The sequence below is a fragment of the Hordeum vulgare genome, chromosome 6H, assembly GCF_904849725.1.
Source record: "Hordeum vulgare subsp. vulgare chromosome 6H, MorexV3_pseudomolecules_assembly, whole genome shotgun sequence".
In the NCBI taxonomy this organism is placed as follows: domain Eukaryota; kingdom Viridiplantae; phylum Streptophyta; class Magnoliopsida; order Poales; family Poaceae; genus Hordeum; species Hordeum vulgare.
The window spans coordinates 433039832-433060512 of NC_058523.1; the positions used below are offsets into that span (position 1 = coordinate 433039832).

At 47.8% G+C, this 20681-nt stretch overlaps 1 protein-coding gene across 1 annotated transcript; it reads right to left on the minus strand.

Annotated features, from left to right (window-relative positions):
* Nucleotides 1-204: 204 nt before the first annotated feature.
* LOC123402955 (aluminum-activated malate transporter 10-like) lies at nucleotides 205-2351 on the minus strand. Its single transcript, XM_045096925.1, has 3 exons — nucleotides 1784-2351; nucleotides 1502-1642; nucleotides 205-1399 (listed from the first exon to the last, which is right to left on the minus strand). Exons 1-3 carry the CDS (start codon nucleotides 2124-2126, stop codon nucleotides 426-428), a joined length of 1458 nt encoding a protein of 485 aa, XP_044952860.1. The 5' UTR covers nucleotides 2127-2351; the 3' UTR covers nucleotides 205-425.
* Between the last annotated feature and the right edge of the window lie 18330 nt (nucleotides 2352-20681).

Below are 20681 nucleotides of genomic sequence, written 5' to 3' on the forward strand. Positions count from 1 at the left end.
CGTCCACGGAAGCTCATGGCCTGATTCACTTTGTGCTCAGGGGCCTTTTCCCGTCTGCATGTAGGAGTACAAGTGGTACACGGGTACGTACTAGCAACTAGCAGTGTCATTTCATCATCAGTTTGTATGATGGTGTCAACATATATGTGGGCACATCTGCATGTATGTACAACATGAAATGGTAATTGCCGGTCTACTTTGCGATGATCATAAGCCGGTTTTATTCGACCTGTACGCCGCGGATCAGAAGTTTATGCATCACCTTCTCTCTCTCCGCGGAAAATAATAACCAACACTATAAACAAGAATGTAATTACTAGGATATAGCTAAGTCGATGGTATTGTCAGGTTAAATCTGATCATACTCGTCCGGTCCGATAAGTCCAGCTGCTCCGGAGCGCGCGCCTTCGTAGACGACGCTCGTTTTAAGCCTGTTCAGAAGGTTTGGATGTTTTGTTTTCTTCAGGTGGCTCGTCGGAGTCTGTCTCGTTCAATGGATGTACTTTCATTTTGAGCTCGGCATCTCCCTTTTTGTCGTCATCATCTTCCGCCTGCTTGAAGCTGGCGAGGCAGGCCATCGTGTCGACGGCGTCCACCACGTTCTCGATCCGCGTCGATATCTCCGTCAGCAGCGACGCCACGGTGAAGAGCGGCATGGCGTCGATCAGCGACGCCTCCCCCGGCTCCCCGGCCAGGGTAAACGGGAGCTCCCGCATGTCGCCCTGCAGCTCGTGCACGGCCGTGTTCATGTCTGCCACGGCGAAGTCCAGCGTCGGGGAGGTCGTCATGTTGGCGATGGAGCTGGACGCCTCCCTCAGCACCCGCCCGCACTGCGCGCCCAGCCTCGTGCACACGTCGGCGAGGAGCCGCTTGACGTTCTCGGGGGCCTGCACCTCGGCGCCGACGCAGCTGTTGAGGGTCTCGACGCAGTACGCGCACTGGCGCATGGCGGCGCCGAGCTTGGTGTACTGGGCGTAGGGGTGGCGGAAGCCGAACTTGCCGTGCGCGGGCTCCCACCGCGCCAGGTTGGCCTGCGAGTCCTCGGACGCCTTGGAGTTGAGCACGCAATTGTAGCCCTCCGACTTGGCCTGCGCGCCCTCCTCGGCGAAGTAGTCCTCGGCGCAGCCTTCCACGGCGGCGGCGAGCTTCTCCATGTTGCGCACCGTGAGCTGGTGCAGCTCCTGGCCGGCCCACACGGGCCAGATGAGCACGCAGACGGCGAGGCAGATGAAGATGCCGATGGCGATGGTGACCAGCCGCTGCTGCGCCAGCGCCACCAGCTCGTCCACGCGGTACCCCGACACGGCCACCAGGCTGTATGTCAGGATGAAGATGGTCACGCCGTAGTCGAACCGGGCCTTCACCGTGGGTATGAACCGCGAGAAGGTGGCTGCCGCAGCTGCACGCGCACACATAAGATAAGATAAGGTAATCAGTACGTGTGTGCACAAAGCGTGACCGGTTTACAAGTGCGCGCGAAGGGTTATAGCACCGTACGTACCAAGCAGAAAGAGGGAACCGCTGGTGATGAACGGCTCGAGCTTGTCGCCGGACTTGCTCGCCACCCAGTTCACGCCCAGCGCGAGCACGCCGGCGCTCGCCGTCGCCACGGCCCTGTTGAACCCTTTGTACACGCTGCCACCTACACGTCCATACAAGAAAATAAAATCAGTGACCAACCCAAGAGTACGTACGTAAAATACATGCATGCTGATTGCTGGAGATACGCGATCGATTGCTACTGATCCGTTTTTGTAATTTCCGGCGCGCGCGATCGACTTACCAACAGTATACTCGAAAATGACGACGACGGTCATGATGGCCCACATGGAAGCCCCGCCGACGCCGTCGTAGAGAGGCCTGGTGTAGTAGAAGACGGAGACCAAGGTAAGAGCGACGCCGACTTTGACGCCGTGCACCACTCTCCTCGGATCGTCGGCCCCGATCTTCCACACCTTCTTGGCGAAGCCGGACACCGTGGCTCCGAGCATGAGCACGCCGGCGACCAGCCACGCCCACGCCCTCCCGGCCGGCCCGGCCTCGTACTCCACCGTCACCGACGCGCCCTCCGGCACCGTCACCCGCCACTCCAGCCCACTCTGCGCGTCCCTCGCGGCGGCCTCCATGATCACCGGCAGAAGCAACCTCAGACGACTCTCTCCCCACTGTAAGCGTGCCAAGAAAATGCTGCCCGGCTGGCCGGCTCTAGGACTATGTATATATAGGTTGACCTCGGCGTCACTTGCTCTGTTGGGTTTATGCTGCGAGCTGACAGGAGGGAGAAGGGAAGCAACGCAACCTTCCAAGGAAGGAACGGGGGAAAGGAAAGGCTGCCGGGCGAACGATCTCCCTGTCTTGGAATGTTGTGAGACACCAGGGGGCTTGCTTATATAGGGACGGAATTTTCCGATCACTGCCCAGTGGACTTTGACGTGGGGGCCAGGCTTTGCATTTGTCAGGGTGGAGATTGGAGACGACCGACCTCGCGCACGAAAGCGTGCGTTTTTTGGCAAAGGCGGCGAGTGGATCGCCAACAGGATCATGTAATATAATGGAGGCGTGGTACTACGTACAGATCGAGTGCGGTTTTCTCATCTCATCTCATCGTCGTCGTAGTTTTGCTCGCCACAAGATCACCATCTGCTTGTCCCTCTTTCTCTCTCTGCCTGAGGTCGATCCTGAATTCGTGGTCACTGCTTCGATTAGTTACTCGTCAGTTACCGCGTCGCATCAGCAGTTTCGTCTTTGGCCAATTCGGTCCGAAACTTGTAGTGCGACAAATTCGAACCGTCTAGAGATTTGCTGCTTGCGTAACTGTCAGTTACTCAAGTCTCTGAGACCGATAGGGACACTGTAAGTGACACGCATGTAGTCCGAACTTGTTGGACACAAACTCGATCGGGCGATCGATGCAGAGACCGAGACGCCATCAAGATGAGCTCGGCCCCTTTCATCCTTGAGAGTCGCGCGCAGCGGCGATGATGCATTGAGCATGGTACTACTAATAGATCTCCCGTGACGGCTTTGATCGTGTAAATCAAACGTTTACTCGAAGGAGACGGGGAGTTCAAAATTGTTGCAAGTTGCAAGGTTGTTAGCCATAGCCTTGCCCGGTTGGGGGCTTGGGGCATTCTTCTCCGCATGCAGCTGGTTGCGCTCGGGCCCTGATGAGATTGTAAGCCCCTGAGGCCAAAACACTCATTAATACGATTCCTTTTCCCGCCAAAAAGAAAAAAAAGATGTGCTCGTTTTATGGTAGGGATGAGATCTACATGGAATAAAATCTGCACCCTACCCACAGATCTCCCGTGTCGCTCCCGCGAGCGGCGCGGGAGCAAAACCTAGCGGCGCCGCCACCAGCCCTCATCCCATCCCTCCCCTCCCTCGCCGCTGCCGGAGGGCGCCGCCGGGCAAAGCCCGTGCGGTGTGGGCGGCGGCAGGGCCCTTCTCCCCTCTCGCAAGGCGCGTGAGCGGCATGGGCCGACCCTGCCAAGCAGAGAAGCGCATCTCGGGCGTCGTCGGGTTCCGGTGGCCGCAGGATGCGGAGGGCGCGGCTCGGGCTTCGCCGGGGTCCAACGGAGGGGGCGGCCAGGGCGCGTGTGCGCGATTTCGGCGCAGGCTGGCGCGGCCGGGCGCGGATCTGGCGCATCAAGGGACAGGGCGGCACGGGGACAGGCTAGCTGCGACCGCGGGCAGCGAGGCCGCGCGGGCACGGCAGGGGCGCGGCGTGTGCGGCTGTCGGTGGTTGCACGCGGTAAGGAGGAAGTGCTGATGGAGGCTGCGCGGATGTGGTGCTGCAGGGGGCTGAGGCTGGACGCCGGGGCGGCCCCGAAGCTCGGGCGTCGTTCTCGCTGGGCGACGCGGTGGTGTTGGCTGCGGACCGGAGCGCGGCGGGTTGTGGGGCTTGGCGCTCAGATCTGGAGTCAACGTGGGTGCTCAGGCTCTGGCCTGGGCGAAAGAGAGGCGACCGGCGAGGCATCCCATCCTGCTGCGGCGATGGGGATGCAAAATTTGGCTGCATGGGTGGCTGATGTGTGGAGGTGCAGCGAGGGCAGGTCCGAAGGTGGGTTGACGGATTGGTTATCGAGCAGAGGATTTCGAGGGCTGGGTGAAAACCCGTTTCTGACCATGGCTGGAGCCTGTGACGGCGGCGTCCGCGGACGCCGTGACCTTCCTGAAGGCGTCGACGGGATGCTCTCTCTTCCTCTGCGAGGGACAACTCCGGGGGAAACTCCAGACCCGAGGGTCGGTCGTTGGCGGCATGGACGTCGTTCCTCTCTTGAGGGCATCGATTTTGGAGGTTAATCCGGTCAGAGGGCCCAATGAGTGTGTTGGGAGGTTATTTGATGGAAGGCGTTGATGTGGAGTCGAGGCTTCTGTGACAACGATGATGGGGCGAGTGAAGTCGGAGGCGTTTCAGTGGTTGCGGTAGTCGGCTCTTCTCGGACATGTCCATGAGATTACCTCAGTTTTGTTTGTTGTGGTGAAGTCGGAGTTGCGGCGGCGGGGCCCCTGTGGCAACGATGACAGGCAGCAGGTGGTCCGTTCAGTGGTCTTCCACGGCGCCAGCCTGGCATAGTTCTTCTTTGGATCTGTCCTTCAGAGTCGGACCTGCGCTGCCCTTGACGCGGGTGGCTGAGTTCTGGTACGGTGTGTATGTGCAGCTCAGCGGTTTGTGACGGTTTTCGTCCGATTCTTCGTTAATTAACCGAGCAATTCTCTTCTGCTTAATTATTGGATGAGGCAAATCTTTTGCCTCCGTTTTAAAAAAAGAAAAAGAAAATCTACATGGAATTTGGATGGACGAAAATTATTCAAATGCAGCAAGAATTGCTCCAATCGCCGCTAAATTGGATATTGGGAGCATATTCGTAACCCTCAACCCAAAGTGCACAAGAAAAGGCTTAGAAATCGGTGGTCGTACATGGATCTTGTGGTACAATCTGTACTTCGGCTGCACTCACTAGCTATAGTAAGTAGCTCCTTGTAATTATGACTAGCCAGACATTAGTGCGTGGGTGCATGCAGTAGCCTTTCCACTTTTATAACAGGCTTTTCTAAATCAAAAAGAAAACCTTTTCCATTTTCCTGCTTCTTTTTTGAACCTGTCCATTTTCATTTGTGGAAGTCAAATAAGGTGCGTATCTACAAGGCTACACAGCAAAATAGACTGATTCCCTCAAAGAAAATAAAAGGCAAAATACACCGTCTTCCATCAAAGAAAAAAAGCCCGCCATTCAGAAATGTTATTACTACTAATTAGTGAGCTAAACATACCACTTGAAAATTACATTGAAGTAATTTACATGTAACAATTCTAGTGCATTTGCTAACTAAGCTTAGGACTTGATATTTTCAGTCCACCCTCCATTGTCATTGTAGATTCGCCACACCTACATCTAAGTTAATTTTGCAGGTCGCACACTTAACTATTTTTATGTATTCAGCTTACCAAGCAACTTAGAATTAGCAAAAAGTAATTAATTGTCTCGCTCTCAACGGTATGCAATGGGGATTTGACACAAGGAAAACAGAATCACATATTGTATTAGTGTGTGAACATACTTAAATGAATCAGGGCATACAGCTCAGGAGGGTCAATTTATCTAGAGGTGACAATAAAACGTACTTCCTCCGTCTCAAAATAAATGTCACAAATTTAGTGTTAAATTAGTATAAATTTAATACTAAAGCAGCGATACTTATTTTCGGACGGAGGAAGTATGAAACTATGCAGCAACTGATATTCTATGTACCTACAAGAATGATTCCCACTATTTCTAATTAATTAATTATCTCAACATGTGTGCGTCAACATCATCGGAATTCTTGTAGTCGTTCGATTTAGTAGCTTAATCCAATGGCATGCGTTCAATCTAAGCATGAGAATATTTTATCATGCAACATGTTTTTTTTTAAAAGACCCAGCTTGGGCTGACATATATTGATCGAAGCAGATAGCAGTGTGGGAAAAACAAAGGATGGATGCGATCCTAGGATCAAGGAAAAAAGGGAAAAAACCCGAAAGGAAGAGAGATGAGGTTACAGATGCCGATAAATCACGGCGGATCCCAGAAGGGGGGTTCTAAGAAGGCCCAGTTAGCGCATTTTGTGTGAATTTTGAGTTACATTGTATTTATTTCTGTAATGAACACATGGTAAGTTCTTTCTGCTTACGTATTTTATGTGTGTGACTGAATTAGTATTTTATACAGTATTTTAAAATTAGATATCCAATTCTGTGCCAACATGAGGGGTATCGTTTAGTTTAATAAAAGGACACCACTTACTAGCCGACGCCCTCCCTTTTTTTTTGACACATACATCCCACTTTACTCAGAAACAAGAGTGATCATATCATTTACAATTGCTGGAATAACCTCAGGTGGAGCTGAGTCCATCCAGCATCTAGGGGGAGAAACCTTTACTAACTTAGCTAGTTCATGCGTCACCTGATTACTTTCTCAAACACAATGTTCAAATATAACATGATTGAATTCCGAACCCAAGAAGAAGCCGTCGTCGATGATTGCCGAAGCTGCCGAGGAAGAGTATCCCTTCTTTAGAGCCTCCACTATCTCCAAATTATCAGAGTTGACCACGATCTTGCTGCACCCAATAGTTCTTGCAAGGTTCATTTCAAATCTGACCGCCAAAGCTTCTGCCGTGTGCGAATCATAACAGATATCTATCCTTTCATTTGCCGCCGCAATGAACAGACCTTTTTGATCCCTGATGATAGCCCCAACCGAGCCTTGGATAAGATCCTGATCAAATCCTGCATCAACATTTAGTTTAACATATCCCTGCGGTGGCTTATTCCATTCCCCAGTTCGAACTTTTGCTGTGTGAGCACATGCAATACTAAAGTTGGCCGATAGTCCACGTATAGCTAGGGCTATTCGAGACGCTGTTTGGATTTCATCCCCATTATAAACCTTCCGGTGCTCAAACCACAAGTACCAACTAGCGGTAGCGACTATCTCTCGCCATTTAGGGCACCCCAATATGATGATTTCTAAAGCGTCCATATGCAATAGCTCAAGAACCACTTCCTCTCCCGAACTGTATTTTGTGCATTTTCTTTTAACAATATCATATAGTCCCAACTGTTTCCAAACTTCTGATGAACTTGGACATTTGAACAGGAAATGGCGGATGCTATCCGGACCCTTCTTGCACTCTGGACATTGGACTTTAACCTTCATATGCTTAGATGCTAGGACTGCCCGACAAGGGATAGCACACTGCAGAACTCGCCATATGAAAATTCTGATTTTAGCTGGGCATTCCAAGCTCCATACCAGCTTCCATTTGTCGATAGTTGATGATGAACCTGTACTGGCTGTATTAGGGCGCAAAACCGGGAATTCCATTCCGTTTGGTATGCTGATCGAACTGAGAAGACACCATTCTTCGACGGACTCCATGCAATAAAATCATTCATGTCATATACGGGCAAGGGAATCGCTAGGATTCGATGAGCATCCACCGGCCAGAACGTTTGGTTCACAAGCTGGATATCCCAGTCCCCCGTCACCGGATCAACCAAATCAAAAACTTTAGATATCAAGTTGCTCCCTCTGATCGTTAACACTTTTTTGTTCGGTGATTGTGGAATCCATGAGTCCTCCCAGATGTTAACCTTTTGCCCATCACCAATCCTCCAGATATATCCCCTTTTGAGTGTTTCTACCCCTGCCAGAATACTTTGCCATGTATACGATGATCTTGGTTCAAGAGTCGCGGCCAACAGATCATCATTTGGGTAGTATTTTGCCTTGAGGATGCTCGCAAATATCGATTCTGGCGCATCAATAAGACGCCATGCCTATTTTGCTAGGAGAGCAAGGTTGAAGCTGTTGGAATTATGCCCTAGAGGCAATAATAAATGAATAGTTATTATTATAATTCCTGTATCAAGACGATAGTTTATTATCCATGCTATAATTGTATTGAATGAAGGCTCATTTACATGTGTGGATACATAGACAAAACACCGTCCCTAGCATGCCTCTAGTTGGCTAGCCAGTTGATAGATGATAGTCAGTGTCTTCTGATTATGAACAAGGTGTTGTTGCTTGATAACTGGATCACGTCATTGGGAGAATCACGTGATGGACTAGACCCAAACTAATAGACGTAGCATGTTGATCGTGTCATTTTGTTGCTACTGTTTTCTGCGTGTCAAGTATTTATTCCTATGACCATGAGATCATATAACTCACTGACACCGGAGGAATGCTTTGTGTGTATCAAACGTCGCAACGTAACTGGGTGACTATAAAGATGCTCTACAGGTATCTCCGAAGGTGTTAGTTGAGTTAGTATGGATCAAGACTGGGATTTGTCACTTCGTATGACGGAGAGGTATCTCGGGGCCCACTCGGTAATACAACATCACACATAAGCCTTGCAAGCAATGTAACTTAGTGTAAGTTGCGGGATCTTGTATTACGGAACTAGTAAAGAGACTTGTCGGTAAACGAGATTGAAATAGGTATGCGGATACTGACGATCGAATCTCGGGCAAGTAACATACCGAAGGACAAAGGGAATGACATACGGGATTATACGAATCCTTGGCACTGAGGTTCAAACGATAAGATCTTCGTAGAATATGTAGGATCCAATATGGGCATCCAGGTCCCGCTATTGGATATTGACCGAGGAGTCTCTCAGGTCATGTCTACATAGTTCTCGAACCCGCAGGGTCTGCACACTTAAGGTTCGACGTTGTTTTATGCGTATTTGAGTTATATGGTTGGTTACCGAATGTTGTTCGGAGTCCCGGATGAGATCACGGACGTCACGAGGGTTTCCGGAATGGTCCGGAAACGAAGATTGATATATAGGATGACCTCATTTGATTACCGGAAGGTTTTCGGAGTTACCGGGAATGTACCGGGAATGACGAATGGGTTCCGGGAGTTCACCGGGGGGGGGGGGGCAACCCACCCCGGGGAAGCCCATAGGCTTTGGGGAGACACACCAGCCCTTAGTGGGCTGGTGGGACAGCCCCAAGGGGGCCTATGCGCCAAGAAAAAGATATCAAAGGAAAAGAAAAAAAAAGAGGGAGGAAGTGGGAAGGGAGGGGGACTCCTCCCACCAAACCAAGTCCAACTCGGTTTTGGGGGGGGGGGAGTCCTCCCCCCCTTGGCTCGGCCGACCCCTTGAGGGTCCCTTGGACCCCAAGGCAAGGTCTCCCTCCCTCCTCCTATATATATGGAGCAATTAGGGCTGATTTGAGACGACTTTCTCACGGCTGCCCGACCACATACCTCCATAGTTTTTCCACTAGATCGCGTTTCTGCGGAGCTCGGGCGGAGCCCTGCTGAGACAAGATCATCACCAACCTCCGGAGCGCCGTCACGCTGCCGGAGAACTCTTCTACCTCTCCGTCTCTCTTGCTGGATCAAGAAGGCCGAGATCATCGTCGAGCTGTACGTGTGCTGAACGCGGAGGTGCCGTCCGTTCGGTACTAGATCGTGGGACTGATCGCGGGATTGTTCGCGGGGCGGATCGAGGGACGTGAGGACGTTCCACTACATCAACCGCGTTCTCTAACGCTTCTGCTGTACGATCTACAAGGGTACTTAGATCACTCATCCCCTCTCGTAGATGGACATCACCATGATAGGTCTTCGTGCGCGTAGGAAAATTTTTGTTTCCCATGCGACGTTCCCCAACAGTGGCATCATGAGCTAGGTTCATGCGTAGATGTCTTCTCGAGTAGAACACAAAAGTTTTTGTGGGCGGTGATGTGCGTTTTGCTGCCCTCCTTAGTCTTTTCTTGATTCCGCGGTATTGTTGGATTGAAGCGGCTTGGACCGACATTACTCGTACGCTTACGAGAGACTGGTTTCATCGTTACGACTAACCCCCTTTGCTCAAAGATGACTGGCAAGTGACGGTTTCTCCAACTTTAGTTGAATCGGATTTGACCGAGGAGGTCCTTGGATGAGGTTAAATAGCAACTCATATATCTCCGTTGTGGTGTTTGCGTAAGTAAGATGCGATCCTACTAGATACCCTTGGTCACCACATAAAACATGCAACAACAAAATTAGAGGACGTCTAACTTGTTTTTGCAGGGTATGATTGTGATGTGATATGGCCAACGATGTGATGTGATATATTGGATGTATGAGATGATCATGTTGTAATAGAAATATCGACTTGCACGTCGATGGTACGGCAACCGGCAGGAGCCATAGGGTTGTCTTTATACTAACATATGTGCTTGCAGATGCGTTTACTATTTTGCTAGGATGTAGCTTTAGTAGTAATAGCATAAGTAGCACGACAACCCCGATGGCAACACGTTGATGGATGATCATGGTGTGGCGCCGGTGACAAGAAGATCGTGCCGGTGCTTTGGTGATGGAGATCAAGAAGCACGAGATGATGGCCATATCATGTCACTTATGAATTGCATGTGATGTTAATCCTTTTATGCACCTTATTTTGCTTAGAACGACGGTAGCATTATGAGGTGATCTCTCACTAAAATTTCAAGACGAAATTGTGTTCTCCCCGACTGTGCACCGTTGCTACAGTTCGTCGTTTCGAGACACCACGTGATGATCGGGTGTGATAGACTCAACGTTCACATACAACGGGTGCAAAACAGTTGCGCACGCGGAACACTCGGGTTAAGCTTGACGAGCCTAGCATGTGCAGACATGGCCTCGGAACACGTGAGACCGAAAGGTCGATCATGAATCATATAGTTGATATGATTAGCATAGGGATGCTTACCACTGAAACTATACTCAACTCACGTGATGATCGGACTTGGGATAGTGTAAGTGGATCATGAACCACTCAAATGACTAGAGAGATGTACTTTTTGAGTGGGAGTTTAGCATATAATTTGATTAAGTTAAACTCTAATTATCTTGAACATAGTCTAAGTCCACTTTGAATATATTTGTGTTGTAGATCATGGCTCACGCGAGTGTCATCCTGAATTTTAATACGTTCCTAGAGAAAGCTAAGTTGAAAGATGATGGAAGCAACTTTGTAGACTGGGCTCATAATATTAAGCTAATCTTACAAGCTGGGAAGAAGGATTATGTCCTTAATGCTGCGCTAGGAGATGAACCACCCGCTACGGCTGATCAGGATGTTAAGAACGCTTGGTTAGCGCGTAAGGAGGACTACTCAATAGTTCAATGTGCAGTCTTGTATGGCTTAGAACCGGGACTTCAACGTCGCTTTGAGCGTCATGGAGCATTTGAGATGTTCCAGGAGTTGATGTTTATCTTTCAGAAGAACGCCCGAATCGAGAGGTATGAGACCTCCGATAAATTATATGCTTGCAAGATGGAGGAAAACTCGTCTGTCAGTGAACATGTGCTCAAAATGTCTGGGTACTCAAACCGTCTGGCTGAGCTGGGGATTGAACTCCCTCAAGAGGCTATCACTGACAGAATCCTTCAATCACTGCCGCCAAGCTATAAAGGCTTTGTGTTGAACTACAACATGCAAGGGATGAACAAGTCTCCCGGCGAGTTGTTTGCGATGCTGAAAGTCGCAGAGTCTGAACTCCGTAAAGAGCATCAAGTGTTGATGGTGAGCAAGACCACTAGTTTCAAGATAAACGGCAAAGGCAAGAAGGGAAATTCGAAGAAGAGCGGCAAGCCTGTTGCCAATCCGCCGAAGAAACCCAAGGCTGGACCTAAGCCTGAAACAGAGTGCTTCTATTGCAAGGGTATGGGTCACTGGAAGCGCAATTGCCCCAAGTATCTGGCAGATAAGAAGGCGGGCAAAGAAAAATCAGGTATATTTGATATACATGTTGTTGATGTGTACTTAACCGGCTCTCGTAGTAGTGCCTGGGTATTCGATACCGGTTCTGTTGCTCACATTTGCAACTCAAAATAGGAACTGCGGAATAGACGAAGGCTGGCGAAAGATGAAGTGACGATGCGCGTAGGAAATGGTTCCAAGGTTGATGCAATCGCCGTCGGCACAGTGTCACTTCAGCTACCATCGGGATTAGTGATGAACTTAAATCATTGTTATTTAGTGCCTGCGTTGAGCATGAACATTATATCTGGATCTTGTTTATTGCGAGACGGTTACTCTTTTAAGTCTGAGAATAATGGTTGTTCTATTTCTATGAGTAACATCTTTTATGGTCATGCACCGAATGTGAGAGGATTGTTCATATTGAATCTTGATAGCGATACGCATATACATAACATTGAGACCAAAAGAGTTAGAGTAAACAATGATAGCGCCATATTTTTGTGGCACTGCCGCTTGGGTCATATTGGTGTAAAGCGCATGAAGAAACTCCATGCTGATGGGCTTTTGGAGTCACTTGACTTTGATTCACTTGACACGTGCGAACCATGCCTCATGGGCAAGATGACTAAGACTCCGTTCTCCGGAACAATGGAGCATGCAAGTGACTTGTTGGAAATCATACATACCGATGTGTGTGGTCCAATGAGCGTGGAGGCACGCGGCAGATATCGTTATTTCCTCACCTTCACTGACGACTTAAGTAGATATGGTTATGTCTACTTGATGAAGCACAAGTCTGAAACATTTGAAAAGTTCAAGCAATTTCAGAGTGAAGTGGAAAATCATCGTAACAAGAAGATCAAGTTCCTACGGTCTGATCATGGGGGTGAGTATCTGAGTTTCGAGTTTGGTACTCACTTAAGACAATGTGGAATTGTTTCGCAGTTAACACCGCCTGGAACACCACAACGTAATGGTGTGTCCGAACGTCGTAATCGTACTTTGTTAGAGATGGTGCGATCTATGATGTCTCTTACTGATTTGCCGTTATCATTTTGGGGTTATGCATTAGAAACAGCTGCATTCACTTTAAATAGGGCACCATCAAAATCCGTTGAGACGACACCATACGAACTGTGGTATGGCAAAAGGCCAAAGTTGTCGTTTCTTAAAGTTTGGGGATGTGATGCTTATGTCAAAAAGCTTCAGCCTGAAAAGCTGGAACCCAAAGCGGAAAAATGCGTCTTCATAGGTTACCCAAAAGAGACAGTTGGGTACACCTTCTATCTCAAATCCGAGGGCAAAGTGTTTGTTGCTAAGAACGGAACTTTTCTCGAGAAGGAGTTTCTCTCGAGAGAATTGAGTGGGAGGAAGATAGAACTTGACGAGGTTCCCGAACCTCTCATCCCTCTGGATGGTGGCGCAGGGCAAGGGGAAACCTCTGTCGTTGCGACGCCGGTTGAGGAGGAAGTTAATGATGATGATCATGAAACTCCAGTTCAAGTTTCTGTTGAACCCCGCAGGTCGACGAGATCACGCGCTGCTCCAGAGTGGTACGGTAATCCCGTCTTATCAATCATGTTGTTAGACAACAATGAACCTGCAAATTATGAAGAAGCAATGGTGGGCCCAGATTCCAACAAATGGCTAGAAGCCATGAAATCCGAGATAGGATCCATGTATGAGAACAAAGTGTGGACTTTGGAGATACTACCTGAGGGCCGCAAGGCTATTCAGAACAAATGGATCTTTAAGAAGAAGACGGACGCTGACGGTAATGTGACCGTTTATAAAGCTCGACTTGTGGCAAAGGGTTTTTCACAAGTTCCAGGAGTTGACTACGATGAGACCTTCTCACCCGTAGCGATGCTTAAGTCCGTCAGAATCATGTTAGCAATAGCTGCATTTTTCGATTATGAAATCTGGCAGATGGATGTCAAAACGGCGTTCCTTAACGGTTTCCTTAAGGAAGAGTTGTATATGATGCCACCCGAAGGTTTTGTCGATCCTAAAAATGCTGACAAGGTGTGCAAGCTCCAGCGATCCATTTATGGACTGGTGCAAGCATCTCGGAGTTGGAACAAACGCTTTGATGAGGTGATCAAAGCATTTGGGTTTATACAAGTGGTTGGAGAATCTTGTATTTACAAGAAAGTGAGTGGGAGCTCTGTGGCGTTTCTAATATTGTATGTGGATGACATATTACTGATTGGAAACAACGTAGAGCTTTTGGAGAGCATAAAAGGTTACTTGAATAAAAGTTTCTCTATGAAGGACCTAGGAGAAGCTGCTTACATTCTAGGCATTAAGATCTATAGGGATAGATCAAAACGCCTGATAGGACTTTCACAAAGCACATACCTTGATAAAGTTTTGAAGAGGTTCAAAATGGAACAGTCCAAGAAAGGGTTCTTGCCAGTTTTACAAGGTACGAGATTGAGTAAGACTCAGTGCCCAGCAACTGATGAAGATAGAGAGCATATGCGCTCCGTCCCCTATGCTTCAGCCATAGGTTCTATCATGTATGCGATGTTGTGCACTAGACCGGATGTTAGCCTAGCCATAAGTATGGCAGGTAGGTTCCAGAGTAATCCAGGAGTGGATCACTGGACAGCGGTCAAGAATATCCTGAAGTACCTGAAAAGGACTAAGGAGATGTTTCTCGTGTATGGATGTGACGAAGAGCTCGCCGTAAAAGGTTACGTCGATGCAAGCTTTGACACAGATCCGGACGACTCTAAGTCGCAAACCGGATACGTATTTATTCTTAATGGGGGTGCAGTAAGCTGGTGCAGTTCCAAGCAAAGCGTCGTAGCAGATTCTACATGTGAAGCAGAGTACATGGCTGCCTCGGAGGCGGCTAAGGAGGGTGTCTGGATGAAGCAGTTCATGACGGATCTTGGAGTGGTGCCAAGTGCACTGCATCCAATAACCTTGTTCTGTGACAACACTGGTGCCATTGCCCTGGCAAAGGAACCAAGGTTTCACAAGAAGACCAGACACATCAAACGACGCTTCAACCTCATCCGCGACTACGTCGAGGAGGAGGACGTAAATATATGCAAGGTGCACACGGATCTGAATGTAGCAGACCCGCTGACTAAACCTCTTCCACGGCCAAAACATGATCGACACCAGAACTGTATGGGTGTTAGATTTATTACAATGTAATTCACATGGTGATGTGAGGGCTAGATTATTGACTCTAGTGCAAGTGGGAGACTGTTGGAATTATGCCCTAGAGGCAATAATAAATGAATAGTTATTATTATAATTCCTGTATCAAGACGATAGTTTATTATCCATGCTATAATTGTATTGAATGAAGGCTCATTTACATGTGTGGATACATAGACAAAACACCGTCCCTAGCATGCCTCTAGTTGGCTAGCCAGTTGATCGATGATAGTCAGTGTCTTCTGATTATGAACAAGGTGTTGTTGCTTGATAACTGGATCACGTCATTGGGAGAATCACGTGATGGACTAGACCCAAACTAATAGACGTAGCATGTTGATCGTGTCATTTTGTTGCTACTGTTTTCTGCGTGTCAAGTATTTATTCCTATGACCATGAGATCATATAACTCACTGACACCGGAGGAATGCGTTGTGTGTATCAAACGTCGCAACGTAACTGGGTGACTATAAAGATGCTCTACAGGTATCTCCGAAGGTGTTAGTTGAGTTAGTATGGATCAAGACTGGGATTTGTCACTTCGTATGACGGAGAGGTATCTCGGGGCCCACTCGGTAATACAACATCACACATAAGCCTTGCAAGCAATGTAACTTAGTGTAAGTTGCGGGATCTTGTATTACGGAACTAGTAAAGAGACTTGTCGGTAAACGAGATTGAAATAGGTATGCGGATACTGACGATCGAATCTCGGGCAAGTAACATACCGAAGGACAAAGGGAATGACATACGGGATTATACGAATCCTTGGCACTGAGGTTCAAACGATAAGATCTTCGTAGAATATGTAGGATCCAATATGGGCATCCAGGTCCCGCTATTGGATATTGACCGAGGAGTCTCTCGGGTCATGTCTACATAGTTCTCGAACCCGCAGGGTCTGCACACTTGAGGTTCGACGTTGTTTTATGCGTATTTGAGTTATATGGTTGGTTACCGAATGTTGTTCGGAGTCCCGGATGAGATCACGGACGTCACGAGGGTTTCCCGAATGGTCCGGAAACGAAGATTGATATATAGGATGACCTCATTTGATTACCGGAAGGTTTTTGGAGTTACCGGGAATGTACCGGGAATGACGAATGGGTTCTGGGAGTTCACCGGGGGGGGGGGCAACCCACCCCGGGGAAGCCCATAGGCTTTGGGGAGACACACCAGCCCTTAGTGGGCTGGTGGGACAGCCCCAAGGGGGCCTATGCTCCAAGAAAAAGAAATCAAAGGAAAAGAAAAAAAAAGAGGGAGGAAGTGGGAAGGGAGGGGGACTCCTCCCACCAAACCAAGTGCAACTCGGTTTGGGGGGGAGTCCTCCCCCCCTTGGCTCGGCCGACCCCTTGAGGGTCCCTTGGACCCCAAGGCAAGGTCTCCCTCCCTCCTCCTATATATATGGAGCAATTAGGGCTGATTTGAGACGACTTTCTCACGGCTGCCTGACCACATACCTCCATAGTTTTTCCTCTAGATCGCGTTTCTGCGGAGCTCGGGCGGAGCCCTGCTGAGACAAGATCATCACCAACCTCCGGAGCGCCGTCACGCTGCCGGAGAACTCTTCTTCCTCTCCGTCCCTCTTGCTGGATCAAGAAGGCCGAGATCATCGTCGAGCTGTACGTGTGCTGAACGCGGAGGTGCCGTCCGTTCGGTACTAGATCGTGGGACTGATCGCGGGATTGTTCGCGGGGCGGATCGAGGGACGTGAGGACGTTCCACTACATCAACCGCGCTCTCTAACGCTTCTGCTGTACGATCTACAAGGGTACGTAGATCACTCATCCCCTCTCGTAGATGGACATCACCATGATAGGTCTTCGTGCGCGTAGGAAATTTTTTGTTTCCCATGCGACGTTCCCCAACAGAAGCAGCGGATATCCCTAAAACCCATACCTCCAAACTTCTTTGGGATACACATCTTTCTCCACGAGAACCAATGCATCTTTCTGTTCGCTGCATCATCACCCCACCAAAATCTCGATATCGCGTTGGTAATTCCTTTGCAGATTTTTTTAGGAATTTTAAAGATTGACATCGCATAAGTTGGTATGGCTTGTGCAACTGATTTCAAAAGCACCTCTTTCCCCCCAGTAGATAGGCATCTCTCTTTCCATCCCATCCATTTTTGAACCAGTCGATCAATAAGGTATTGAAAATCATCGCTTTTATCGACCCCCAGATTAGATGAGAGCCCCAAGTATCTGTCATTCAACGCTTCTGTCATGATCCCCAGGATTGTGCAAACGTCAGCTTTAACATTGGCTTCCGTACTCGGTCTGAAAAGGATGCTCGATTTTGAACACTTACTAGTTGCCCCGATGTCGAGCAGTAGCGATCCAATACTGCTTTTAAACAGGAGGTGTTAGCTGCATTTGCCTTCATTAGGATCAATGAATCATCCGCGAACAGCAGGTTTGTTACTGCCGGTGCGTCCCGACATACTTTAGCTCCCACAAGTTCACCTTCGGCCTCTGCTTGCGCCAAGAGTCGCGAGCCCTTGAGTACAGAGGAGAAAAAGATACAACGATAGCGGATCCCCCTCTCGAAGGCTTCTAGTTGGTTTAAAGGAGTCTGTTTTCGTTGTGTTATATCTCACCCTATACTCAACCGAGGAAATGCACACCATGATCATTTTCACCCAATCTTCATGGAACACGAGCTTTAAAAGGATCGCCTCCAAGAACACCCACTCAACTCGGTCGTATGCTTTCTGCATATCCAGTTTGACTGCACACCATCCATCCTTGCCTGTTTTCTTTTGCTTAATAGTGTGCAAACTTTCATAAGCAATAAGCACGTTATGTGTGATCAATCTCCCTGGGACAAAGGCACTTTGGGTTGGGCTTATTATCTCCGGCAAGAACGGTTTTAATCTCATGGCGATCATCTTTGAGATAATTTTATACACAGCGTTGCATAAACTAACATGCCAAAACTGGGTGACCTTCTTTGGAGAATTCAGCTTGGGGATCATAACTATTGTTGTTTCATTCCACCCTTGAGGCATGATATGCAAGTTTACTGCATTTAAAACCTCAGAAACCAGATCACCCCTAGCATCAACCAAAACCTCTTGTAGAAGATTGCATGTAGTCCATCTGGCCGAGGGGCTTTGAGATCACCAATAGAGAACAACGCCTTCTTAACCTCTTCTGCTGTGTATGGAGCCAGGAGAACTTCATTCATATTCGATGTAACTTTGGATGGCACCTGATTCAAGACATCAACATCTAGCACTGAAACTTGGGATGTGAATAGCTCACTAAAATATCCTGTGAAGATCGAATTAGTCTCATGTGTATCCTCACTCCATACCCCCGTATCATCCATCAACCTCCTAATACAATTTTTCTTCTTCCGGGTTGATGCTGCTTTATAAAAGAAAGAAGTGTTTCTATCACCGTGCACCAACCAGTTTGCTCTTGCTCTCTGTAGCCAGATTATCTCCTCTTGATCCAACAAGCTCTCTATCAGGACTTGAATTTCCTTGATTCTTTGTCTCGTTTCACTAGTATGCAATGGTGTTGAAAATATGCTCTGCAGGCAATGTAAAATGTTATTATTTATTTTCATGTTCATAATCAAGTTCATATTTTTGTGCTATAATTACATTTATTATAGAATGTGAGATTTGAGGGGAAACTCGGTGGCATATGTGAAAACATAAACACCAAGTGGACCCCTAGTCTCACCTCTAAGACTAGCTCATGTATTGCATATGATCCTGTTTTCCTAAACAATGGTATTGGACATACCCAACTTATGAAATAAGTGCGATATTTAATTGACAATATTTTTGTCAGCATTTTCTGTTGAAAATATGCCTTAGAGGCAATAATAAAATACTTATTTTTATATTTCTTGTTTCAAGATAATCGTTTATTATCCATGTTATAATTGTATTGAACAGAAACATAAATACATGTGTGGATATATAGACAAAACAATGTCCCTAGTGAGTCTCTAGTTGACTAGCCTATTGGTCAAAGATGGTTGAGGTTTCCTAGCTATACACAAGTGTTGTCACTTGATGACGGGATCACGTCATTAGGAAAATGATGTGATGGACAAGACCCAAAATATAAACGTAGCATATGGTTGTGTCATTTTGTTGTTATTGTTTTCGGCATGTCAAGTATTCATTCCTATGACCATGAGAACATGTAACTCACTCACACCGGAGGAATACCTTATGGTATCAAACGTCACAACGTTACTGGGTGACTATAAAGGTACTCTACAGGCATCTCCGAAGGTCTCCGTTGAGTTAGCATGAATCAAGACTGGGATTTGTCACTTCGCGTGACGAAGAGCTATCTCGGGGCCCACTCGGTAATACAACATCACAAACAATCCTTGCAAGCAATGTGACTAAAGAGTTAGTTGCGGGATCTTGTATTACGAAACGAGTAAAGAGACTTGCAAGTAACGAGATTGAAATAGGTATGGAGATACCGACGATCGATCTCGGGCAAGTAACATACCAAAGGACAAAGGGAATGACATATGAGATTGTGTGAATCATTGACATAGAGGTTCAACCGATAAGATCTTCGTATAATATGTAGGATCCAACAAGGACATCTAGGTCCCGCTATTGGATATTGGCCAGAGATTGTCTCGGTCATGTCTACATAGTTCTCGAACTCGCAGGGTCTGCACACTTAAGGTTTGATGACGTTTTCGGTATAGTTGGATTATTGATGTTGGTAACCGAATGTTGATCGGAGTCCCGGATGAGATCCCGGACGTCACGAGTGTCTCCGGAATGGTCCGGAAACGAAGATTGATATATAGGATTGTTGCATTTGGCTTCCGAAAAAAATTCGGGCACTACCGGTAAAGTACCGGGAGTGATGAATGGGTTCTGGGGTTTTACCGGGAGGGGCCACCCACCTCGGAGAGAACCTAATAGGTCCATGGGTGGTGCACTGATATGTCCCCAACGCATCTATAATTTTTGATGGTTTCATGCTATTATCTTGTCAAACTTTGAATGTTTTGTATGCCTTTTATATCTTTTTTGGGACTAACTTATGAACTCAGTGCCAAGTGCCAGTTCCTATTTTTTCCATGTTTTTGACCCCTTTCAGAGGAGGATTTTAAACGGAGTCCAAACGGAACAAAACTTACAAAAAGATTTTTTCCGAAACAGAAGAAGATCGGGAAGCCTGAGAATCAGGGCAGGGGGCCACCAGGGACCCCACAAGGCCCCAAGCCGCGGCCAGGGGGGCCGCGCCTCCCAGGATTGTGGGCTCCCTGGGCCACCTCTGCCCTACGTCTTCCGCCTATATATTCCCTAAAATCCCAGAAAAAATCAGGAGATCATCGAAAGTACTTTTCCGCCGCCGCAAGCTTCTGTCTCCGCAAGATCCCATCCAGGGCATGTTCTGGTGCCTTGCCGGAGGGGGGATTCAGATACGGAGAGCTTCTTCATCAACACCATGACCTCTCCGATGATCCGTGAGTAGTTCACCATAGACCTACGGGTCCATAGCTAGTAGCTAGATGGCTTCTTCTCTCTCTTGGATCTTCAATACAAAGTTCTCCATGATCTTCATGGAGATCTATCCGATGTAATCTTCTTTTGTGGTGTGTTTGTCGAGATCCGATGAATTGTGGATTTATGATCAGATTATCTATGAATCTTATTTGAGTTTCTTCTGATCTCTCTTATGCATGATTTCATATCCTTGTAATTCTCTTCGAGTTGTGGGTTTTGTTTGGCCAACTTGATCTAT

What these genes read in the sequence shown, in the direction of transcription:
- LOC123402955 (XM_045096925.1), bottom strand. Translation starts at nt 2,126, where the DNA reads ATGGAGGCCGCCGCGAGGGACGCGCAGAGTGGGCTGGAGTGGCGGGTG. An exon ending in CATTTTCGAGTATACTGTTG is followed by an intron (nt 1,643 to 1,783) that starts GTAAGTCGATCG and finishes ATGGACGTGTAG; the next exon opens with GTGGCAGCGTGTACAAAGGG. An exon ending in CGGTTCCCTCTTTCTGCTTG is followed by an intron (nt 1,400 to 1,501) that starts GTACGTACGGTG and finishes GTGCGCGTGCAG; the next exon opens with CTGCGGCAGCCACCTTCTCG.